We start from the raw sequence: 26,727 nt of genomic DNA on the forward strand, positions 1-26,727 counted from the left end.
TCTGCTGATCCTTTGCTTCCAGCATAGACAGTCTAGATCAGGGGTCTCCAAACGATGGCCCTCCAGTTGTTCAGGAACTACAATTCCCATCATGCCTAATCCTGTCTGGGAATATCAGAGTTTTACAATGCCTCATGGGACGTGCAGTTTTGCAATAGCTGGAGGGCTGTAGTTTGGAGATCCCTGGTCTGGAACATGCTTTCTTGCTCCAGCATGCATTGATAAGATTGTAAACCTTAAAATGGACTCTTAAACACATAGATCTGAAAAAAAAAGAAGTGAAAAAGACTAATGGCTTAATTGCATTTTAAAGAGGAAGTAAACCCTCCTCTGCAACTTTTACCTATAGGTAAGCCTATGATAAGACTTGCCTATAGGTACTGTAAATATCTCCTAAACATGTACCGTTTAGGAGATATTTACCTTAAATGCAGCCAGTGACATCACTGGTGTATGCGCTCTGAAGGAACGGCCGCTGGTGCCGTTCCTTCAGAGCCCCGTGCCGTGACCGTGACGTAATTGCGGGTCCGGCTAATCAGATGGCTGGATGCCGCGATCCCAGAAGACAGGTAAGCGGGCGGCACGGCGGGGGTTCGTTCTAAGGTAAGTATTTCATAATGAGCTAGTATGCGATGCATACTAGCTCATTATGTATTTCTCTTTCAGGTTGGAAAAAAAAAAATTTTTTAATGAGTTTACAACCTCTTTAAACTATTCTATCAATGATAATTTTGGATTTTCTTTTTTCTAACAGATACGGCTGTCAGGCATTATCTGTTATACTTTTGTAGGGACCAGAGTAAATACCTAACCTAGTTGTTGCCATGCAAAGGCAATGATTAGATATTGGAAAGGGGTGTACCTAAAAGAACACCTATGTGGGAATTTATTTATTTTAAAGCTTATAAGCTCAGAGTTTCCTATAACCTTGTTAAAACCAAAGCACAAAGGATTACTATTGTCCTAAGTGATATTTTGTTTCAGACTTCTACCTCTTCTTTTTACTTGTAGAATATGCTGCAACCTGTGTTTGCCGTAGAAGATTTTGACATCTTTAAGGAAATGATGCTGCAGAAGAATATCGAACTACAGTTACAAGCTATTCAAATAATTCAGAAAAGAAATGGTAATGTTCTGTATTATTTCATGCAGTTATATACCTATCAGATGTAATTTAAATTCTAACTAGTATTGGGGGGACTGTTCGTGTTTTCTGTGTTGCCTAACTGTTAGTCGGACATTTTTTTTTTTTTTAACGACAAACGCATACCATGGAAAACTGTCAAAACAAAAATTCCACGCAAAACCCAACCTTGCATATTTGTAAAATATTCCCCCCCACACTTTTGTTTTGTTTTTTTAAACTATTAACATGCTGGTGCTACCTTTAAGCCTTTTCAGTTGAATCTTAAAAAAATAGTTTAGAGCTCCTGTATGTTTAAAGGTCAACTGTTCTAATTTTTATAATCACTGTAAGTGCCGGTTCACATTTGTGCGATCAGAGATCGCATGTAATTCGGAGCGTACTGCTCCTAAAATGACATGCGATCTCTGTGTGCGGTGCAAATTCAGCCATATAGTTTGTTTGGCTGAATTCGCACCGCAATCACACTAAAAGACGCACAGGACCCTTTTTTTTTTTGGTCCGCAGCAGAATCTGATTGCATAGTGGTTCACACTAGTGCGATCCGATTCTGTGCGAACTTTCAGATCGCACTGCGATATGTGATCTGATCTGGGGTTGTCGTTAACTTTGAATTGACACCCCCTGCGCATCGCATATGGCAGTGTGAACTGCCAGGGGTGCGGATGCGAATGCAGGAACACGCTGTATATTCGCAGCGTTCCTGCATCGCACAAATGTGAACCGGCACTTAGATTATTTTCTTGGAGTTCATTGATGGATACTGGTCTGTTTATGATTACACTCTGCTTTGATACAAAACTGAAGCATGCTGGTGGTAGAATATCATTGGCTGGCCTACAATGCTGTTGTTGTTTGTTTTTTGTTTTTTTTGTCCATTCCTTCTCTAGGTGGCAGTATAACCTGAAGATTAAAGCGGAGTTCCACCCTGGATTTTTTTTTTTTTTTTTTTTTTTTTTTTTAATACCCCCGGGACAGTCAGGGCTAGTACATTCCACAATGGCTAGCCTCTGATCTGTCCCGGGTTGCACTTACCTGTTAGGACAAATACTTACCTTGCAAATGTCTTGTCCAGCGCTGCCATCTCAGATGTGGGCAGCTTGAAGCCAGCGAGATCCCCTTCGGCGTCTTCTTCCGCCTTCTTTGGTCCCACGATGCTCTGCGCCGGCCCCGACGTCACTTCCGGGTCGCGCGCGTCATCCCTCTACAGCTTCTGGGCATGCCGCGCGCGACCCGGAACTGACGTCGGGGCCTGTGCAGGCGCAATGATTCCTGGGAGCTATGACGTTCAGCTCCCAGGAATCATTGCAGAGCCAGGAAGTGACGACGGGCCGCAGCCGAGGAAGGAGGAAGAAGGAAGTAAGGTAAGTATTTTTTCTTTGCTACGAGGTAAGTAAAAAAAAAAAAAATATGCGATTATCCATTTCTTTTTCAGGTGACCCGGAGCGAGAAGATGGAGGTAAGTATAAAAATAGGGTGGAACTCCACTTTAAGGGCCAGTTCACACCACATGCAGTCCAGTGTGTTTTTTGTTTTTTTGTTTTTTTTTTTTTTTTCTGCATCAAAAACACATTGAAAGTAGGTTATATGGTTTTCAATGGCATAGTTCACACCATGGCTTGCATTTCCAGTGCATTACAGTTCCAGAAAAAAAAAGCAGAACATGCTGCATTTTTTCTGCGCTCGATTGTACTGAAATGCTGTAAAACGCACTGGAATGCACCGGAAATCACCTAAACGCACTGCAACACACATGTCCTTGTTTAAGGTTAAGAAAATAGAAGGGGGGAAAATGCACTGGACTGCATCAAAAACGAATTGAACGCATCAAAAACACCCATGCAGAAAAGCATCTGAAACGCACCCGGACTGCGTTTCTATGATGTGAACTGGCTCTAAGACTTTCCGTGTCCCTTCCACCTTGCTCTTCCTCCATTTGTTCCTGAAATAAGAATGCCTATATTGCACCAAGACATATTGTTGGACTCGATTGTGCTTGTATGTCCATCGGTTATCTGATGTCTTTAGTCAGCTTTACAGGTGGTCTCAAACTTTTTGATCCTTTTCTGTTGCCATCAGTGGAAGCACCCTTTCTTTGGCTCCTTAAAATAAATCTGACACAACTGCTGCTGAGTTGACACACAAAGTTTAAAACTAGGTGCTGTCAGGTGCCAGTTGTTCACTACTTCACTTAAGTGAACCATAGACATTTGGAGTTCTCTCTTTTAGCCTGCGGGCGAATGAAAGAAATCAATTTCATTCTTTCATCCTTGCTAGGGCCAACCACAGCTTGGATTTTGGCTGATTCAGAGACGGTTCACACTTATGCGAGTGCGGGAAGGCTGCGAATCCGCAGCCTGTTCCCGCATCGCACACGCACCCCCGGCAGTTCACACTGCCATATGCGATACACTGGGGGTGTCAATGTAATCTTAACGACACCCCCAGTTTGATCGCATATCGCAGTGCGATCGTGCAGTTCGCACAGGATCAGATCGCACAAGTGTGAACCACTGTGCGATCCGATCCTGATGCGGCTCAAAAAAAGGGTCCCTGTGCGTGTTTGCTGCGGCTGCGGTGCGAATTTAGCCATACAAACTGTATGGCTAAACTCGCACCGCACAGCCGATCGCATGTAATGAAGGAGCAGTGCGCTCCGACATTAAATGCGAACCCGGCACTCGCACAAATGTGAACCGGGGCTCAATCAGGATTTAACCAAAATTCAAGCAGTGTATGACCAGTTTTAAAAGTATAATTTTTTTTTTTGGGACAATGGTTGTTTATACATTGTTTACATTTTTACGTTACCCCAAACTCTGTTACAAATAAACATTTTAAGAAAACCTGTGCTTTGTGTAGACTGCAATCCTTCACATGAATGAAGGCTTAAAGTAAGCACCACTTTCCTCCTATTTATATGATTTATTTCTTGATGCATTTAAACATGTTTGTTTTTTATTTTTGCTTTATGATTGCTCAAACATTATCTCTTTTTTTTTTTTTCCTGCAGGTGTGCTTCCAGAATGTTTGCAGAATGGTGCAGATATTATTTCTGACCTTGAACAACAAGAGATGAGACTACTATCTGAAGCATTAAGGTAAATCGCTATTTCTTTTTGTTTGTGGAACCAGAAAGCAAAGTGAGTGGCGAATATCAAGTTTACTCACTACAAAGGCAGTGTCTGGTACAACTGATAGTGTATTTCAGAAATATTTAGGCATATCCATTTGATTGAAATACATGGGACAGAATGCATAGGTTTATACATGAACTGGCGTTTTCTACCTTTTTTATAGGGCAGCTTTTAGTGGCGTCATACAACCCAGAAGTCTGAGGATATTAGCGAATAGTTTTGGATTGAGCATTACAGTCTGATCTGTTTTGGATTTTTATTTTTTTTTTCTCCTACTGCCTGAGTGCCGGTTCACACTAGTGCGATGGCAGACATCGCATGTAATTCACACCATATTGCTGTGCAGATCACATGCGATGTCTATTACGATGTGATTTTATACATTTTTTTTATGGCTGAAATATCATCGCATTCGCACTAAAATGGTGCAGGACCCTTTTTTTGGGTTCGCACTGGAGTCGGTTGTTCACACCTATGCAATCCGATTCCTGCACCATTTCATAGCTGCGAACCAATCTGGGGTTGTCATTATCTTTACATTGACACCCCCAGCAATTTGCAGATCCCAGTGTGAACCACTGTGCTATCCTGGTGCGATGCAGCAACAGCACTGATTCACAGGATTTCCTGCATCACACCAGTGTGAAGCGGGACTTGGGGTTTAAACTAGGTGAGTATGCATTTCTTAATGTGTAAGAAGAATTATTCATGTTTCAAAAACCCAAAAGATTGAAAATTTTAGGAAGGGTAAGTAAAATATGTAAATTGTGGTTTCACCTTTCAGAATATCAAGAGAGGAATATGAGCTTGAACAGTTGCACAGGAAGGTAGGTAAAGCATTAAACTAAAAAAAATGTAGAAAAACTTTAGACATTTTTGTAATTTTATTGTATTGTTTTCAGGAAAGGAATGCAGACAGCTTAATAGAAAACCCCCCCAAAACTTCCATTTCTGCTGCAGCCACAACATCACAGAAAGGTAATCCTATACAAATGTAGTTTACCATGTCTGAAGTCTGAATAAAAAAATGGATATTTTAAGTTTATTGATTCTGAGAGAACTGATTGGTACAACCTGTACAAAACAACAAAGGTATACAATGATTATTTCTAGATCTGGCAGATTATTCATTGCACTGGGCAACAATTGCATCTATCGGTACTCTGTGACTGTAGCAGACACCATCAGTTGACAGTCGGTAGGGAGCACAGTCATTTATCGCATGCATACATACACTGCTCAAAAAATGAAAGGCACACTTTCAGAGTATAGTATCAAGTCAATTAAGCTCCTGGGCTATTGATCTGGTCAGTTAAGTAGCAGAGGGGGCTGTTAATCAGTTTCAGCTGCTTTGGTGTTAATGAAATTAACAGGTGCACTAGATGGGTACCAATGAGACGACCTCCAAAACAGGAATGATTTTACTGGTTAAGGCCACTGACATTTTTTTCCCCTACTTATCTTTTATGATTGATTTGCATTTGGCGAAGGTCAGTGTCACTACTGGTAGTATGAGGTGATTCATGGACCCTATAGAGGTTGCATAGGCAGTCAAACTCCTCCAGGATGGCACATCAATACGTGGCATTGCCAGAAGGATTGCTGTGTCTCCCAGCTCAGTTTAAGAGCATGGAGGAAATTCCAGGAGACAGGCAGTTACTCTAGAAGAGCTGGACAGGGCCGTAGATGGTCCTTAACCCATCAGCAGGATTGGTATCGGCTCCTTTGTGCAAGGAGAAACAGGATGAGCACCACCAGAGCCCTACAAAATGACCTCCAGCAGGCCACTGCTATGAATGTCTCTGACCAAACAATCAGAAACCGACTTTGAGGGTGGCATGAGGACCCAACGTCCTCTAGTGGGCCCTGTGCTCACTGCCCAGCCCCGTGGAGCTCGATTGGCATTTGCCATTAAACACCAGAATTGGCAGGTCCACCACTGGCGCCCTGTGCTTTTCACAGATGAAAGCAGGTTCACCCTGAGCACATGTGACAGATATGAAAGGGTCCAGTGAAGCCATGGAAACGTTATGCTGCCTGTAACATTGTTCAGCATGACCGGTTTGGTGGTTGGTCAATGATGGTCTGGGGAGGCATATCCATGACACAGACCTCTACATACAGGCTAGACAGGGGCCCCCTGACTGCCGTTGGCTATCAGGATGAAATTCTTGGACCCATTGTCAGACCCTATGCTGGTGCAGTGGGTCCTTGGTTCCTCCTGGTTCACGACAATGCCCTGCCTCATGTGGCTAGAGTCAGTGTCTTCATTAACACGTGGCAAAAGGGGCAACTACCCTGGGCCTAGTCATTGTTGTGGGGCCCAAAGCAGTTGCCCCCTGCCCTTGAGTATATGTATATATATTATGTGTGTGTGTATATATATATGTAATATATACACACACACACACACACACACAGCTCAACAAAAATTATTGGTATCAATCCCTTCATCATCCAGGAACTGGCTGCATGCTCTCGCCAGGGCCGTATATATGTGTGTGTGTGTGTGTGTGTGTGTATGTATATGTATATATATATATATATATATATATATATATATATATATATATATATATATATATATATATATATATATATATATATATATTGTGTGTGTGTGTATATATAATATTAGTGCCTTGCGAAAGTATTCGGCCCCCTTGAACTTTGCAACCTATTGCCACATTTCAGGGCTTCAAGCATAAATATGTAAAACTGTAATTTTTTGTGAAGAATCAACAACAAGTGGGACACAATCATGAAGTGGAACGAAATTTATTGGATATTTCAAACTTTGTTAACCAATAAAAAAACTGAAAAATTGGGCATGCAAAATGATTCAGCCCCTTTACTTTCAGTGCAGCAAGCTCTCTCCAGAAGTTCAGTGAGGATCTCTGGATGATCCAATGTTGACCTAAATGACTAATGAGGATAAATAGAATCCATCTGTGTCTAATCAAGTCACCGTATAAATGCACCTGCACTGTGATAGTCTCAGAGGTCCGTTTAAAGCGCAGAGAGGATCATGAAGAACAAGGAACAGACCAGGCAGGTCCGAGATACTGTTGTGGAGAAGTTTAATGCCGGATTTGAATACAAAACTATTTCCCAAGCTTTAAACATCCCAAGGAGCACTGTGCAAGCGATAATATTGAAATGGCAGGACTATCAGACCACTGCAAATCTACGAAGACCTGGACGTCCCTCTAAACTTTCAGCTCATACAAGGAGAAGACTGATCAGAGAGGCAGCCAGGAGGCCCATGATCACTCTGAAAGAACTGCAGAGATCTACAGCTGAGGTGGGAGACTCTGTCCATAGGACAACAATCAGTCGTATACTGCACAAATCTGGCCTTTATGGAAGAGTGGCAAGAAGAAAGCCATTTCTTAACGATATCCATAAAAAGTGTCGTTTAAAGTTTGCCACAAGCCACCTGGGAGACACACCAAACATGTGGAAGAAGGTGCTCTGGTCAGATGAAACCAAAAATGTAACTTTTTGGCAACAATGCAAAACGTTATGTTTGGCGTAAAAGCAACACAGCTCATCACCCTGAACACACCATCCCCACTGTCAAACATGGTGGTGGCAGCATCATGGTTTGGGCCTGCTTTTCTTCAGCAGGGACAGGGAAGATGGTTAAAATTGATGGGAAGATGGATGGAGCCAAATACAGGACCATTCTGGAAGAAAACCTGATGGAGTCTGCAAAAGACCTGAGACTGGGACTGAGATTTGTCTTCCAACAAGACAATGATCCAAAACATAAAGCAAAATCTACAATGGAATGGTTCACAAATAAACATATCCAGGTGTTAGAATGGCCAAGTCAAAGTCCAGACCTGAATCCAATCGAGAATCTGTGGAAAGAACTGAAAACTGCTGTTCACAAACGCTCTCCATCCAATCTCACTGAGCTTGAGCTGTTTTGCAAGGAAGAATGGGCAAAAATTTCAGTTTCTCGATGTGCAAAACTGATACATACCCCAAGCGACTTACAGCTGTAATCGCAGCAAAAGGTGGCGCTACAAAGTATTAACTTAAGGGGGCTGAATAATTTTGCACGCCCAATTTTTCAGTTTTTTATTTGTTAAAAATGTTTGAAATATCCAATAAATTTCGTTCCACTTCATGGTTGTGTCCCACTTGTTGATTCGTCACAAAAAATTACAGTTTTATATCTTTGTTTGAAGCCTGAAATGTGGCAAAAGGTCGCAAAGTTCAAGGGGGCCCGAATATATATATACAGTGGGTACGGAAAGTATTCAGACCCCCTTAATTTTTTCACTCTTTGTTATGTTGCAGCCATTTGCTAAAATCATTTAAGTGCATTCTTCTTCCTCATGAATGTACACATAGCACCCCATACTGACAGAAAAACACAGAATTGTTGACATTGTTGCAGATTTATTAAAAAAGAAAAACTGAAATATCACATGGTCCTAAGTATTCAGACCCTTTGCTGTGACACTCATATATTTAACTCAGGTGCTTTCCATTTCTTCTGATCATCCTTGAGATGGTTCTACACCTTCATTTGAGTCCAGCTGTGTTTGATTATACTGATTGGACTTGATTAGGAAAGCCACACACCTGTCTATATAAGACCTTCCAGATCACAATGCATGTCAGAGCAAATGAGAATCATGAGGTCAAAGGAACTGCCTTAAGAGCTCAGAGACAGAATTGTGGCAAGGCACAGATCTGGCCAAGGTTACAAAAAGATTTCTGCTGCACTTAAGGTTCCTAAGAGCACAGTGGCCTCCATAATCCTCAAATGGAAGACGTTTGGGATGACCAGAACCCTTCCTAGAGCTGGCCGTCCGGCCAAACTGAGCTATCGGGGGAGAAGAGCCTTGGTGAGAGAGGTAAAGAAGAACCCAAAGATCACTGTGGCTGAGCTCCAGAGATGCAGTCAGGAGATGGGAGAAAGTTGTAGAAAGTCAACCATCACTGCAGCCCTCCACCAGTCGGGGCTTTATGGCAGAGTGGCCCGACGGAAGCCTCTCCTCAGTGTAAGACACATGAAAGCCCGCATGGAGTTTGCTAAAAAACACCTGAAGGACTCCAAGATGGTGAGAAATAAGATTCTCTGGTCTGATGAGACCAAAATAGAACTTTTTGGCCTTAATTCTAAGCGGTATGTGTGGAGAAAACCAGGCACTGCTCATCACCTGTCCAATACAGTCCCAACAGTGAAGCATGGTGGTGGCAGCATCATGCTGTGGGGGTGTTTTTCAGCTGCAGGGACAGGACGACTGGTTGCAATCGAGGGAAAGATGAATGCGGCCAATACAGGGATATCCTGGACAAAAACCTTCTCCATAGTGCTCTGGACCTCAGACTGGGCCGAAGGTTTACCTTCCAACAAGACAATGACCCTAAGCACACAGCTAAAATAACGAAGGAGTGGCTTCACAACAACTCCGTGACTGTTCTTGAATGGCCCAGCCAGAGCCCTGACTTAAACCCAATTGAGCATCTCTGGAGAGACCTAAAAATGGCTGTCCACCAACGTTTACCATCCAACCTGACAGAACTGGAGAGGATCTGCAAGGAGGAATGGCAGAGGATCCCCAAATCCAGGTGTGAAAGACTTGTTGCATCTTTCCCAAAAAGACTCCTGGCTGTATTAGATCAAAAAGGGGGCTTCTACTAAATACTGAGCAAAGGGTCTGAATACTTAGGACCATGTTATATTTTAGTTTTTCTTTTTTAATAAATCTGCAACAATGTCAACAATTCTGTGTTTTTCTGTCAGTATGGGGTGCTATGTGTACATTCATGAGGAAGAAGAATGAACTTAAATGATTTTAGCAAATGGCTGCAATATAACAGAGTGAAAATTTAAGGGGGTCTGAATACTTTCCGTACCCACTGTATATAGTAAAACCTTGGATTGCGAGCATAATTCGTTCCGGAAACATGCTTGTAATCCGAAGCACTCTTATATCAAAGCAAATTTCCCCTTAAGAAATCGTGGAAACTCAGATGATTTGTTCTGCAACCATTTATTTAGAAGTCCTTCAGTTTATAGTCCATATTAAAAGATTATAGCAATGTGATAGGTTGTGTAACCATAAAATGTCCATCCACAAATGGCTGAACATCTTTGAGTACTAACAACAGATCTTCTGTGGTTGTAGGCTGCCTCAGATCCTTCTGTCTCTTCATGTAATCCCAGACAGACTCGATGATGATGAGATCAGGGCTCTGTGGGGACCAAAATATCACTTCCAGGACTTCTTTTTCTTCTTTACACTTAAGATAGTTCTTGATGACATTGGCTTCATGCTTGGGGTCATTGTCCTTCTGCAAAATACATTTTGGGACTAATCACACGCCTCCCTGATGGTATGGCACGATGGATAAGTATCGGACTTTGTTTCTCTGCATTGAGGACACCATTGATCCCAACTAAATCTCCAGCTCCATTGCAGAAATGCAGCCCCAAACTTGCAAGGAGCCTCAACCATGCTTCACTGTTGCTTGCAGACACTAATTCCTCTATTGTTCATCAACAGACGCAGCTCCATCTAGTCAGAGACTATAGGTTATGCTCCTCCTATCAGGAATAGGCACTAGGCAGGAAAAAAGTTTAACCACGCCTATGGGGCTGTCCCTGCAGTCATAACCCCGCTATCATCAAACAATTTGTTTCTGCCTAGTTTAAGTAATAGGACCTAGCTTCCTGCTGGGAAGCTCAGTCTTAGCTATTCTAGGAAAGTTTGTTAGATTTTTGTTTTTTGTTTTGTTTCACTAGTTAGTTCCTGAGGACCAAAATCCAGAGTAACTACAAGCAACAGCCGGCTGAGGTTTTTGCACTGGATAATGTAGATCCTTAAGGTCTCCCAGCCTGGCCAACGAGCTTGAGCAGGTTATAGTCCAGAACTGGACCTTGACACGACAGTTCTCTGACGGATGGGGACGAGCTGGGACGCGCACAACCTGGAACGCCCTGAGTTGCAGTTTCCCCTTGGCTGACAGCACCCCTATCTCGGGTGGGAGGTGATCTGTTTCAGAATGGCGCCCACCTGGTACCGTGGTATGGTGAGTAAATTGTCCCCCCAAAAACCCCTGGCGGTCTCGGGGCGGACATGTACAGCGCCAGGTACGCAGGTGTCTTTTGGCTCCCGCAAATCCTGTAAATCGGGCAAGGTGTTCCCTTGCCCAGAATTGTTTCATACTATTGTGGATGAACGATGGCGCATTAAGCACGTTAGTGGTGCCTAAGGGTTTTGCTCCCCGTTACACCTTTGCAGAGGCAGTGTCCACTAGGTGGACTGTACCACCAAAAGTAGATCCCCCGATGTCCAGGTTGAATAAAGTGACTCTGTTACCGGTGGAAGAGTCTCCAACTTTTTGTGGACCCTGTGGATAGACCGTGGAATCCTTGTCCTGCCATTTACACGTGGTAGCGGGTCACATATTGAACACTACCTTTGTGAATGTTTTGGTAGCGCAGACTGCTGTGGAGTGGGTGAAGTTACTTAAAGAGGAAGTAAACCCTCCTCTACATCTTGTACCTATAGGTAAGCCTATAATAAGGCTTACCTATAGGTACTGTAAATATCTCCTAAACATGTACCGTTTAGGAGATATTTACCTTAGAAGCATCCAGTGACGTCACTGGCGCAGGCGCACTGAAGGAACGGTCGTGCCGTGCCGTTCCTTTAGAACTCCGTGCCGTGACTGTCGGCTCCCGCGCGCGCGGGAGTGGCGTCACCGCGGCTCCGGCCAATCAGATGGCCGGATGCCGCGATCCCGGAAGACGGGCGACTAGACATGTCGCCCGTCATCCAGCTAAGCGGACGGCACGGCGGGGGCTCGTTCTAAGGTAAGTATTTCATAATGAGCTAGTATGCATCGCATACTAGCTCATTATGTGTTTCTCTTGCAGGGTAAGTAAGAAAAAAGAAAATAAAAAAAGAGTTTACAACCTCTTTAAAAGTAATTTTGGAAGCTGAACGGCTCCCCCCTGCGGTGTTGGAACTACTGGACCAGTTGGCTCTAGCCCTGGTGTTCATGTGTGATACGTCCCTGGATTCAGCCCCGTTGGTGGCCAGGGCATCGGCAGTGGGGATTGCTATTAGGTGCATGGTGTGGCTGAAAAGCTGGTCGGCGGACCAGGCTTCTAAAAAGGCCTTGACTGATCTTTCCTTCTTAGGGGAGAGGCTGTTTGGATCCTCTCTGGATGAGTTGATCAAAGGTATCCCAGGGGGTAAGAGCACTCCTCTTCCCCAATCCTCTAAGGGTAAGGTGCCACGTCCTAGGTTAGAACCCTCCTTTAATGCTCATAAACGTCTTTCATGCCTCCGGGTCGCAAGAAAAAGGTAAATCATTCAGGTCTTCTGGGGGTTCCAAGAAGCTGTGGTCGGGGAAAGTAAAGACTGGCCAATCTGGACCTGCAGACAAGTCCTTGTCTGCATGAAGGGGCACCCTTACCCGATTCTGGGGTGGGGGGCGTCTTAGTTTCTTTCTGGAACCCTGGACCTCCTTGATTCAGGACATAGGGGTTCACGAACTGATCAGATCTGGGTACAAGATTGAATTCCGGTCTCGCCCGCCGGACAGGTTCTTCCAGTCCAATCTTTGACTATCCCTAGTCCGGTTAAGGGACTTGCAAGGGGCAGTACACGATTTGCTGTCGCAAGGAGTGATTGTACCAGTTCCTTTTCGGGAACGTTTTCAAGGGTTTTATTCAGACCTCTTCACTGTGCCCAGGAAGGAAGGCCAGGTGCATCCCATCCTGGATCTCAAGGCCCTGAACCGCTTTGTGCAGGTACAGAGGTTTCGGTTGGAATCCATCTGCACGGTGGTGGCGTCGCTGCACTAGGGAGATTTCTTAGCCTCCATAGATATCAAGGACACCCTATCTATACATCACTATTTGCGCTGGGCAGTTTCTTTGCTTTGTGGTCGCAGAGGGGCGTTATCAATTTGTGGCGTTACCCTTTGGTCTCGCCTCAGCTCCCAGAGTGTTTACCAAGGTCTTAGCACCGTTATTTGCATTGCTGCGCCAGTGGGGGATTGCAGTACTGGGATACCTAGATGATCTCCTGTTGAAAGCGGACTCTCCTTCAGTCTTGTTGGGGGGTCTGAGGGTCACTGTCATAACTCTGCAGGATTTCAGTTGGAACATCAATTTCAAGAAATCCGCGCTGACACCTGTCTGACTGGATTATCTGGGCTTGACTCCGGATTCAGCCTTGGCCAAGGTGTTTCTTCCCCCGGACAAGCTGCATAAGTTGCAGGAGGCAATTCGGTTGTTGTTCGAGTTTGCATGTGGGCCTTGGGTCTGATGGTATCAACCTTCGAGGCGGTTCCGTTTGCACAGTTCCATACCAGACCTTTTGCAAAGGGAGATTCTTGTCAAATGGAACAAGGATCCAAAGTCCTTGGACTCTTTGATTCGGTTAGGCCACAACACAAGGTCTGCTCTGTTGTGGTGGATTCAGTCTCCAGCACTATGCCAGGGAAAGTCCTTCCTTCCATTTTTTTGGATGGTGGTGACCACGGACGCCAGCCTATCGGGCTGGGGCGCGGTGCTGGGGAAGCTCTGTGCCCCTGGTACCTGGACAATGGAAGAGTCAAAACTTCTGATAAATGTTTTGGAACTCAGAGCAAAAAAAGCTTTGTCTGAGCCATTGGACTACTCGTTTGCAAGATTGTTCGGTTTCAATCCTACAATGCCATGGCTGTGGCTTACATCAATCACCAGGGGGGCACCAAGAGTGTCTTAGCAGCCAAAGAGGTGGCCGAGATTCTGGCCTGGACGGAAAAAATTATCCCAGCCCACTCTGCTGTACACATTCCGTCCGAGTCGTCAGATGCTGGATCAAGGGGAGTGGTCCCTGCACCCGTAGGTGTTTCATCTCCTGTGTGTTCGATGGGGGACTCCCGAGGTAGATCTGTTTGCTTCTCACCTCAACAAGAAGGTTCTGAGATTCGTAGCCAGGTCTCGAGATCCTCTGGCCGACGCCACAGACGCTATGGTGGCTCCTTGGGGTCAGTATAAGCAAATTTTTGCCTTTTCTTCCTTGAAACTCCTGCCGAGGCTTCTGCGCAGGATAGAGTTGGCAGAGATTCTGGCCATTCTGGTGGCTCCAGACTAGCCTTGCCGGTCTTGGTACGCAGACCTAGTAAGGTTGGTCTCCAATGCTTCTTGGAGACTTCCTCTTAGGGAAGATCTTTGTCTCAAGGTCCAATTTTCCGTCCTGCTTTACAGTTGATGGCTTTAACGGCATGGCTGTGGAAAGCCAGGTGTTGAGAGATAGAGGTCTTTCTGACTCTGTGATTCCTACGCTGTTGAAGGCTAGGAAGTCAACTCCTAGGAAGATATATCATTGTACGTGGAAATTGTATATTTCATGGTGTGAATCACTGAAAGTGCACCCTTGCTTGTTTTTGATAGCTAGGTTCTTGGCCTTTCTGCAGAAAGGAGTTGAACAGCGGTTGGCTTTGGGCACTATCAAAGGCCAAGTGTCCGCTTTGGCTATATATTTCCAACACCCGTTAGCTACGCATGCTTTGATTCATACCTTTATACAGAGAGTGCGCCATATGGCTCCTCCAAGAAGGTCCCCTGCTACCTCCGTGGGACCATAATCTGATATTATCTGTTCTTCAAAAGCCTCCTTTTGAGAACATTCAGGAGATTTTTCTGCTTTCGTTGTCCCAGAAGGTTACCTTCTGGTGGCTATCGCTTACGCTCACAGAGTATCTGAACTAGTGGCGTTGTCCTGTCGCTCACCTTATCTGGTGATACACAAGGATAAAGTGGTACTTCAACCTAATCAGTCATTTCTTCCTAAGGTTGTTTCTGATTTTCATCTGAATGAAGACACTGTGTTGCCTTCACTCTGCCCTAAGCCAAAACACTCTAAGGAATTTGCATTGCACTCTTTGGATGTGGTTCGGGCGATCAGGGTCTATCTGGAGACCACTGAGTCTTTTACAAAATCAGACGCTCTTTTTATCCTTACCGAAGGATCTCGTAAGGGATTGGCTGCATCTGCTGTGACCATATCCAGATGGATCAGGCAGATGGTAGTTCAGGCTTATTTACTGAAGGGTCAGGTTCCTCCTTTCCGGGTGAAGGCACATTCTAGGAGAGCGCTGAGTGCTTCTTGGGCTTTTCGCCATCAGGCCTCGGTGCTGCAAGTCTGCAAGGCGGCAACTTGGTTGTCTGTGCATACGTTTACAAAATTCTACAAAGCAGATGTGTTGGCATCTTTGGATGCTTCCTTTTGGCTGCAAGGTTTTGCAGGCTGCTGTTTAAAGAGAACTGTTTTTTTGTTTCTCTTTGAGGGTGTATTGTGTTTTCAGGGTGAGCTCCAGTTGTTCCTGGTTGAACTCCATTTTACCTGGTTGGCTAAGTTTATCCTTTGGGGAGTTACGTTTCCGTTTTGCGTGGTCTTCCCACCCCTCATGAGTAAACTGGATTTTTGTAAGAACTTACCGTAAAATCCTTTTTCTCTGAAGTTCATCGACAGATGCAGCACCCGCCCCTCTACTTCTGAGTGAATGGGGTTTTCTCTATTCTAAACACTGCTTGCAACTAAACTGTTTGGTGATAGCAGGGTGTGTTGTGTTATGCCTGCAGGGACAGCCCCATAGGCGTGGTTTAACTTTTTTCCTGCCTAGTGCCCATTCCTGATAGGAGCATAACCTACAGTCTCTGACTAGATGGAGCTGCGTCTTTTGAACTTCAGAGAAAAGGATTTTACGGTAAGTTCTTACAAAAATCAATTTTTTGTGCCGCACTCCAGCCCTTCGGTGAACAAACTGCCTCCTGCTACAGCCAGATAATTCAAATTTTGACTTGTCAGTCCAGAGCAACTGTTGCTATTTTTTTGCACCCCAGTTTCTATGTTTTAGCACATAGTTGAGTCGCTTAGCCTTGCTTTCATTTCCATAGCGGGCTTTGAAGGGCAGTCATGAGGCATTTAAATGCTGAATATGTCACATAAACACAGGGTATTGACGCATGTGTGAACAAGCCCTAAATGTGGCCAGTAGGAAAGAAAAAAAAAAGTCCTATCTTCTGTGTCAGTAGGAATAATCATCGTGCCCCATTGTTGACATTAAAGGGGTTGATAGTACCTACTTTTTGGTGTCGGAGAAGGAATTGTGACCTATCAATGGTAACATAATAGTTCCCCATTTTTAGTGTCAGTGGTGTCTGTAGGAGGAATAGTGTCCAAAATGCTGGTTAAAGGTTTGGCTACTCTAGATATACTCTCAAGCGCCCAGTATTAGGTATACTTTTTATATACAGTACTTGTAACTTCTCAATGTCATCTGAGGTTGATTGCAATAAAGGATTTGAGAAAGTTTGCCTAATAAAATTTTCAATTATCCAATAGTGAATGGAAAATATCTGTATATACTTATGTATTTGGTGATTGCAGGGTGTGTTGGGTTATGCCTGCAGGGACAGCCCCATAGGCGTGGTTAAACTTTTTTCCTGCCTAGTGCCCATTCCTGATAGGAGCATAACCTACAGGGCGGCACAGTGGTGTAGTGGTTAGCACTTTTTCACCTAGCAGCAAGAGGGTCAGTGGTTCGAATCCCAACAACGACACTACCTGCCTGGAGTTTGCATGTTCTCCCTGTGCCTGCGTGGGTTTCCTCCGGGTACTCCGGTTTCCTCCCACACTCCAAAGACATGCTGGTAGGTTAATTGGATCCTGTATAAAAAAAAAAAAAATTGTCCCTACTGTGTATGAATGTGAGTTAGGGACCGTAGATTGTAAGCTCCTTGAGGGCAGGGACTGATGTGAATGTACAATGTATATGTAAAGCGCTGCGTAAATTGACAGCGCTATATAAGTACCTGAAATAAATAAATGTATTTTTTCTGCACATTATTGATAATTTGAAATGAATCTTCACAAATTTTATTGTATACATTCTCAAATTATTTAGTAAATTAGCATCTGTATATACTTCTCAGCAGTGACATAGAAAAAAAACAACAAAAGTGGCTGCTAACTTTATAACTTTATAATAAATAATGAAATGTGAACATGATTCATTTTACAAATAAAAATCAGTATAGAAAGTGATGAAAATATAATGAAATCACAAATAAAAGTCCTTATGTGACAGATTCCCAACACCGTGATGTCTTCAATATCAAAATCTTGTGCCCAAAAGTGTGAACTCACCAAAAATGTTTGACCCCTTTTTTACAGGTAGGTCAAAATTCACTGTTTGCCCCCTTAGGCTGATTTCTCCTAATCTTTTTTGTTCCAGTGCATTCCTCCAAATGATTGCCCGTCAGAGGTGAAGTGACCCAGTAGGGGACATATTAGAGGGTAACATAGCATAGTATTTTTTTTATAAAAAAAATGGCATTTAAAAAAAAAAAAGAGAATTATTGCACTCACATGGTAAGATGTCTGGATACTGGCACCAGCATGTACGGCATGTGTACGGCATGTGTGGGAATCAGTAATGGCTGCTACAAGCCTTGTTCCAGTTCATAGCCCCGAAGTGACAAACCCATGCTTCATCGTACATTTCACCAAAATGGCGTATTCAGGAAGTGCTTCAGCCATACACTGGTTACTATTTTTTGGTCTAATTTTTACTCATCAGCAGTGTTTGATATACTCTAGATGTACTCATCAGCTTTAAGACTTTGTCTATTAGATAGTCTGCAGATATTTATCAGTAATAATGTGTAACCATTTTAAATTGGGAAGGAAAATATTCATATTTGGTTGCTGTAAATGATTTTGATGTGATTTGCATATTTACCTTAGCCGTAATAGGTAAAGATCCATGTGTATTTTTTAAACCTCATATTGCAAAGAATCCCTCTCCCAAGCTACCAATAAACTTGTATTGTACAGACATCAGATGCTATTTGAATGTGTAAGCATAATTCAACAATGTCACTTGACCCAGCCTTAGGTTTGAGCAGTGAAGTGGTGGGAGAGGAGCAGCTTTACCTGATGAAAACAGCCCCGATGTGGTTCTTCAGGTGAAAAGTCCCATCAAGGTTTTTCTTACCTGTCCAATCACTTTCTGCAGAATTAGTCTTGCAAGATTTCCTAATGCTAATCCAAAGATTTAAGATTATTGCCCAAGATGATACTTTTATAAGCCTTTAGTTATCAGGCTTGTGGCAACTACTGAGAAAAAAAAAAAACATTTGAAAATGCTCATTTGCCAAAACAAATTTGTAACTTGTTTGGACCAGAGTAACAGGTTTTCTTGATGGCAAGCTCCACTAGTAAGTAGTCTTTTAGCTCTTTTTTTTTTCTCCTCCCACATTACCCTGCTGCCCTGATACACATCAAGAACCCAAAATAAAAGAACTGTACAACAAAGGTGAAACTTTTGATATTTGGGAAAGTAGATAAAGAATAGCATTCATGTCTGAACCTTGTAATCCAACATTAACATTAGGCTCCTTGCTTTCTTGCCTACTTATTATATTCAAAATTATTTAGCTTAAAGTAATGTGTGTGAGCATTGGCTGACTTGCACTTAAGAGTCAGCTACATTGTTTCTAAGGAGAGTCAGCAAATCAACGAGAGTCATTAATGCTGCAACTGCTTTTATTGGCTATCTGTAGATTTCACTAATGGAGGATCCAGTTTCGGGTATGAGTATTGTAAAAGTATATTGAGGTTTTCATCTTGCACAAGTTTTCTAAATGTCACCATCTGTTTATGTATGAGACTCTAAGCTTGTACCTTTGCTTTCCAGCAGAAACCATGTTTTTGGAATCTAAAAAACAGCCATTAAAAATAGAAGAGTACCCTTATAAACCTTCAGCTACTCAGATTACAGAGCTGAGTAGCACAGAAGCAGCTCAAGCTTGGATGGAGCAAGCAAGAAAAGAGGCTGGCATACAGGGCTCTGCCGCTGTAAGTACCATTTTCAACGTGTACTGTCTTAAAATAAATTTAACTCAGCCTAAAAGTAAAAAAATGATGATGTATCACAAGCACCTTGTTCTGCTAGCAAATACTTTTTAAGAAGCACAAAGCGACATTGCTCTAAGACCACTTCAGCTCCAGCCCTCACAACTTCAGAGCTCGACTACGTTTACTGTAAGCAATCCAAAGGCAGGAGCAACTGCCGCACACCAGGGTGAAGCGTCGCCGATCTGCTTTATTGATCCAGATGGTTCAAGTATATTCCCACCAGTATCCTCATAACCTGACACATTTCACACATTGACAGGGATTAAAGCTGAACTCCGGGCACAGACATTTTGATTTAACTACATCCCTCCTGGCCACTGTAAAAAAAAAAAAAAAAAAATTAGCTCTGCTGAACTAGCATTGTTCTGGGAGGACCGTGTAATCTGTGGACACAGTGAATCACAGATTGGTGTACAGGGCTGCTGTGATTGGCCCTGGTACTATGTGATTGCTGTGACCAATCACGGTGATCTCATTACTAGTAGTAAACAAGGGCTATCATTCATGATGCCGCTGTTTACTATTGTGATCAGTGATCGCATGGTACAGGGCCAATCACAGCAGCCCTGTACTGGCCAATCATAGTTGTACTGAATGGCTGCAGGAATGCAGCTGAACACTAAAAAAATATTACATATACAGCCTATGAGGGGAGGCTGAGCACTATTATTTTACTGGAGTCTGGTCCACCCTACCTATCCTCACCAGAGAGAGAGAGAAGCCATATAGGTAGGCAGAGGGAGAAGAGACACTTAAAGAGAAAGTCAGCTGACAGCAATAGAGTGAAAGGAGGAGGAGCTCTCCCCTCTGCAAGAAGACCCTATGACATATAGGCATCCCTGGAGGCACCTGAATACTGAGGGGGAATCTAATGACTGACCAAGTAAGTGACAAAGCGCTAGTGCAGCTGATCCCAACTTCCATTACCTGTGCCTGTTACTGATCCCACCACCACCACAGATCTCATCTCTGTCACCTCTACAACAGAGGTGATGGGAGGGGATAGGAATGAGAGCTGTGGTAGTGAGGGGATGGTATCAGTAAGAGGCACAGGTGGGGGGGGGGGGGTGATCCTACCCCCCCTCCCCCACTGCTGCCACTGATCCCACCCCCCTCATTGCCACCATTGCCACTGATCCCACTCGCCCTCACTGCTGCCACTGACCCCACCCCCCTCATCACCGCCATTTCCCCACCCCCCTCACCACCGCTGCCACTCATCCCATCTACCCCACCACCGCCGCTGCTAGTGATCTCATCCCCTCCCTACCACTGTTGCCACTCCTCCAATTCCATCCCCCCACCACTGATCCCATTCCATCCCCCTATTGCTACCACCACCGCTGCCACTCATTCCAACACCATGCTCCAGGGGGCCCATGCCTCGCCCCTGTACACCGGGATAGGAGGGGCGGAGGGGCAGCATATCAAGATCCAATCCCCTCTCCGCTGCAGGAAGAAAATAGAGGGGATCAGTTTCTCTATATGCTGTCCCTCTTGCCCAGTTGTACAGGGGTGATGCATGGGGCTGGGTCACCCTGGGGGTCTGAGAGGCCCTTCATGGTTTTTTTTTTTGCATCAGGGCCCTAAAGGTTCTGGTTATGCCTCTGCCGCCTTCCATTATCTCTGATCACCACCACAGCAGTACAATGTCACCAGACCAGTGTTGTCAGTGTCTCTAATCACCGCCGCACCAGTCAGTGTCCTTAATTACTGGTGTACCTTTTTTGTTCTGCTTTTTAGAATTTCTTACATTTGTGTGATGGTAATGTAAAAATTAGGAGCAGAAGTAAACCCATCAATTTAACAGTTTAAATTACATTTAAATTAAATTTCAATTATTTTAACTACTTCATGTCTGCGCTATAGCCAAAAGACAGCTACAGCGTCGCTCTTTGTTAACATCCTCCCAGAACCACGCCCCCTGGGCCACTCTCTGTGATCAAGGTAAAGGGCCAATCACCGCAGCCCTTTACTATGTGACCAGCTGTGTCCGATCACAACTGATCACATGTAAACGAACTTGCTGGTTATTGGCATTCTATTCCTCATGCAATGTTACAGCATAAGGAGAGGAGAGTCGGTAACCTGCATGTGTGACGGGACATTTTACACATATCTGGGCCCTGATCATCAGTGCAGCCTCATCAGGGCACACCAGTGAAGGAGAAGAATTACCTATTTGCAATATTTTATAAAGCAGAACATTTTTATTTTTTCAGTCTTTTTTCATTGGTTTAGCACAAAATACTAAAAAACATGTAATGATCAAATACCACCAAAGGAAAACTCCATATTTCTCAATAAAATGATAAAAAATGTAATTTGGGTGCAGTGTTGCATGACCGCGCAATTGTCATTCCAGGTGCAACAGCACTGAAAGCTGAAAATTGGCCTGGGCAGGAAGGAGATTAAAGTGCCCAGTATTGAAGTGGTTAAATAAGAGAATGGCATAATGAGGTTTTTATCTGAATATTTGATCGAAGCAATAATTGGCCAACTACTTTGATTATGAAAATAATTCTTAGTTGCAACCCTAGTCCCCTGTATAAATGAAATAAATAAATAAAAAAAAAAAAATATATATATATATAATAATAATATATAATATTTTTTTTTTAACTAGAATCTCATATGACAGATGTTTAATAATTTTCTGTCCAGAGCTTGACACAGGTTGAAAAAGAACAACTTAGGGAACGTGCTGAATACCTGAAACAGAGAAGAGCTGAACTTTTATCAAGGAAGTTGGATTCCAAGAAAAAGCCACAGATTCCTGAAGAGTGTAAAGAGAAGGCACACTGTTCCAGACAGGTAACTTGTTTAGAACACTAGTTTATGGAACCATTAGGTTACTTGAGATCAAAGCACAAAGTTGACTGGCAGTGCTAGTATAAAGGAATATTCATCCTACAACAGTGGCAATACGAGTTACCATAGCAATCTCTGAGACCTATCTAATTACAGACATTTCTCTTTGGATTGCAGTCATGAAGAACATTGAAATTTTGTATAATTTTAGTATGTTTGGAACATATATGCTAACCACAGAGTAATAATGCAGTGAGTCCCTCTGGTTAAAGGGAAATAGCCCATACATTTTTAATGCACAATGTCCCTGCTGAGTGGAATTTTAAAAAACAGACCCACAACCCTAAAGGTAATCAAAGGTAATCCCCTGGAGAAAAAACTAGAACAGACTCCCTAAGATATGAAAGAAACAGCAAATCTTCAGGTTTAAGGCCAGAGTGACACTGATGGAACAGAAGCGCTAATTGCAGGGAATATCCCTAGGGGCTTGGGGGTCCGTGTGAAAAATACTGTGGTCAGGCTAGACCCATCTGACGTCAACAAAAGCACATTGATTTGGGCCCTAAAACTCATGAAAACACAGATGTGATTACACCCTTACAGTATTCGAGATGAACATCAATAGCCTGATTGGAGTAACAATGCTTACCCAGTAGTGGTAGTTCCGGGTGACACCTTAGCTGTTTAGGTTCAGTGCATTGTGTTTCAGTTGTGTTTTTAGATGCATTTTAAGGTGTGTCATCTCTACCCTCTGAATTGATAGAGAAGTTTTACTTTTAAGTAGGCAGCCCCTTATTTTATTTTTTTTTCCGCAGGAAAAGGAGATGGATGAAGAAGAAAAGAAAAACCTACAGAGAAGGAAGCAGTTAGCTGAAAAACTTAAAGAAGAAGTAATTAATAAATAAAACAGCCACTGCACTGCACATTTCTTCCAATAATCTATTGCCAAAGCTAAGTGTGTGTATGTATGTATACCTAATGTGACACACATTTTGTATGCCTTAAATAAAAGTCATGGTTTCTGGGAAATATTCTCATGCAGAGATACATGCAGTTAAACATGACAGAGCAGCTGTTGTGCATGTGCACGTACAGAATGCAGCCCCGTATTTTGGTATAATTGGTACACCTTACTTGTGAGGGGTGTTGTACGGAAAATGTAACCAGTCTCAAGATATCAGGGTTAATGTTTATTGCCAGAGGTATGTTTTTACTCATTACTGCCTACTTTCATGTTGCTAGTTTTGCCATTGGCATTAATACACTGTTACACAATCAAAAAGGGAAGGCTGGATTAAAGACATATTGAAAGAACGCGGTCACACAGATTATAGCCAATCAGTGAGGTCTGAAGCCTGCTCTTCATTTTATCTTTCACTAATTTTCAGTTTTATACAATATAGGCTGTGTAGGAAAAAAACAGGCAAGGTTCACACCAGTGCACTGTGGTTTGGGTGCAGTGTATCGGAGTTTTACATGCGGTTTTAGGTGTCCTCACATTGACTTCTATTAGACTGTGTGTTTTCTGAAAGCGCATCAAAGATGCAGCATGCAGGACTTTGATTTGCTTTCTTGAAAACCCATGGTTTACAGTTGCATCTCAAAAAATGTAATTAACTTTTTGATGATTTTCACTTTCAGTAATTCAATTCAAAAAGTGAAACTCATATATAGATTTATTACACACAGAGTAATATATTTCAAGCATTTCTTTCAATTTTTTGATGATTATGGCGTACAACTAACTAGTGAAGTGAAAACCCAAAATTCAGTATCCCAGAAAATTACACAAGACTAATAAAAAAAAAAAAAAAAAAAAAAGATTTTTAATATAGAAATGACCTAACGAAAAGTGTGTTCGGGTACAGTATAGTATGCACTCAATACATGGTTGGGGCTCCTTACTACATCAATGCCGCAGCGGGGCATAGAGGTGATCAGCCAGTGGCACTGCTGAGATGTTTCAGCTCGTCTGCATTGTTGGGTCTGGTGGCTTTCATCTTCCTCTTGATAATACCCCACAGATTCTCTATGGGGTTTAGGTCAGGCAAGTTTGCTGGTCTATCAAGCACAGTGATACCGTAATCATTAAATCAGGTATTGGTACTTTTGGCAGTGTGGGCAGGTGCCAAGTCCTGCTGGAAAATAAAAGCTGCAATCTGAAACTTCACACTGGACCTCATGCAACTTGGATTCTGTGCCTTTCCACTTTTCTCCAGAGCCTCTAGGACCTTGATTTCCAAATGAAATGCAAAATTTACTTTCATGCAAAAAGAGGACTTTGGACCACTGAGCAACAGTTCATTCCTTTTTCTCCTTAGCCCAGGTAAGATGCTTCTGACGTTCTCTGGTTCAGAAGTGGCTTGACACAAGGAATGTGACAGATTGAGCCCATCTCCTGTCTGTGAGTAGTGGCTTTTGAAGCACTAACACCAGCCGTAGTCCACTCCTTGTGAATCTCCCCCAAATTGTTGAATGGCCTTTGCTTCACAATCCTCTCAAGGCTGCAGTTATCCCGGTTACCTTTTTCTACCACTCTTTTTCCTTCCACTTTCCATTAATATGCTTCAATAAAGCATAACAACAGCCAGCTTCTTTAGACATGACCTTTTGTGACATACCCTCCTTGTGGAGAGTGTCAATGACTTCTTCTGGACAGCTGTCAAATAGCAATCTTCCCACTGATTGTGTAACCTACTGAACCAAACTGAGAGACCATTTAATGGCTCAGGAAACCTTACAGGTGTTTTGAGTTAATTAGCTTATTAGAGAGTGACATCATGAATCCCCAATATTGAACTTTTTCACAATACTCAATTTTTTTGAGATACAGAATATTGGGTTTTCACTAGCCATAATCATAAAAAGTAAAATAAAGAAATTTGTGAAATATCTCACACTGTAATAAATCTATATAATATGCGTTTCACTTTTTGAATTGAGTTACTGAAAAAAATTAACTTTTTCATGATATTCCAGTTTTTTGGGATGCGCCTATATTAGAAGTCAATAGGAGCGCACCTAAAACCACATGTGAAAAAAATGCTACAATTGTGCTGTACCCAAACTGCACCGGTGTGAAGCTGGCCTTAAAGTTCTGTTCAGGCAAACTTCTAAATACACAATTGAAATGCATATATAGTATGGGACCTGCATTGGATTTATGTCCACCCAGTCTTTAAATTCACACAGATCAGTCAGCTTGATGATTTGAGTTATTTTCTTACTGCAGTTAAGCAATACAAATTGATCACCACCATGTACCCAGCTTGTGGAGTGCTGGATCATGAAGGGCAGCTACAGGCTGATGAACTCGAGACTTCTCAGTCTGCTCTGTCTTATTGTCAGTAAATGTGATTGGCTCATAGTGCTGCCCTTCCTCTTGCCAGTCTGAGTACTCCTGTAGAAGATGTTATAAGAGGCTACTACCAAGTAAAATTCAGGTTCTTAACACATGTTGAATTTCAAAATAAATGTAATGATTTTGAAAAGATACTTGCTTTGATTGGTGTTTATTTCTGTGTTAAAATTTTAAATGATTTTATGTTGGGTGAAACATCTTTCTTTATGCTTCCTATTTGCTTCTGGCATTTTGCTGATATTCATTGTCAAGTAAAATCATAAATTGAAATTGTTAAGCCTATTGCAATGTCTGAGAAGTACAGCTATAGTTATGGAGTCAGCTATATGCTTAAAAAAGGAGAAAAGATATTCACTCTCGTGTTTTTATTTAAAGCAGAACTTCACTCTTTTACTCAACATTGACTATTTTTTTTTCTGTTCATTATTTTTATTGAAAACCTTGCAGAATGTACTTAATAGCACTCAATGAGCATATGGTTATAAAGGATATGCAAAGACCATAAGTATTGAAAATAAAGGCTAACAGAACAAATGGGGAAAGGACAGGGGCCCAAGCTTATCATTACCTTCGTTACAGACCAACATGAAGTTAGAAATATAAAACAAGAGGGGCAATCAGTGACATATGGAATAAATTGGTCACAGGGGAAAATCCCTTAACAACATACTTCAAGAAATCATGCAGAAGGAGAGAAAAGACAGAAAGGAAGCAGGAAATGGAAAAGACAAGAAAATAAGGAATAAAAGGGAGAAAAAGGAGGAGGTCAGACACTCAAACCGAACCACGTTCCTTTGCAACAGCCTCAACATACTTCAACGGGTCAAGAGAGGAGTCAAAGCCAAACAAAACAAAAAAAGTATAGATTTTTAGAAACAAAACAAAAAAGTATCTATTTTTAGAAACAAAAAAGTATCTATTTTTGGAAACAAAACAAAAAAGTATCTATTTTTAGAAACAAAAAAAGTATCTATTTTTGGAAACAAAACAAAAAAGTATTTTTGGAAACAAAACAAAAAAGTATCTATTTTTAGAAACAAAAAAAGTATCTATTTTTAGAAACATAACAAAAAAAAGTATCTATTTTTAGAAACCCATAGCTGCCAAACTTTACGGTGTTAAGGGATTGTGTCTAGAATAGTAGCTTCTAGTTTACTATGAATCATGGCTTGGGTCATCCTATTTTTGGTCTCAGGCATACAAAGTGTTTCAGTCCTCTAGGCCTTTGCTGTGGTTTGCATGGAGGCTGTCATTCGTTGCTGTAATAATTTTGTCTGAGCTCTAGTAGAATCAAGAGTATAATGGTTCAAAAGAGCGATTCCT

At 42.5% G+C, this 26,727-nt stretch overlaps 1 protein-coding gene across 2 annotated transcripts in view; it reads left to right on the forward strand.

Annotated features, from left to right (window-relative positions):
• CFAP36 (cilia and flagella associated protein 36) overlaps positions 1–23,011 on the forward strand; it is a 44,289-nt gene extending 21,278 nt beyond the window's left edge. Inside the window, exons 4-10 of one of the 2 annotated variants that reach the window (XM_082251716.1) lie at positions 1,012–1,126; positions 4,158–4,245; positions 5,066–5,108; positions 5,184–5,259; positions 19,015–19,172; positions 21,897–22,046; positions 22,859–23,011. In XM_082251716.1, the coding sequence (XP_082107842.1) occupies positions 1,012–1,126; positions 4,158–4,245; positions 5,066–5,108; positions 5,184–5,259; positions 19,015–19,172; positions 21,897–22,046; positions 22,859–22,948 (720 nt within the window). In that variant the 3' untranslated portion in view covers positions 22,949–23,011. Of the gene's footprint in view, positions 1–1,011; positions 1,127–4,157; positions 4,246–5,065; positions 5,109–5,183; positions 5,260–19,011; positions 19,173–21,896; positions 22,047–22,858 lie in introns of both variants that reach the window. The other variant, XM_082251715.1, reaches the window with a different exon arrangement.
• The last annotated feature ends 3,716 nt before the right edge of the window (positions 23,012–26,727 follow it).

The sequence above is a fragment of the Pelophylax lessonae genome (assembly GCF_965119305.1).
Source record: "Pelophylax lessonae genome assembly, chromosome: 3".
NCBI lineage: Eukaryota > Metazoa > Chordata > Amphibia > Anura > Ranidae > Pelophylax > Pelophylax lessonae.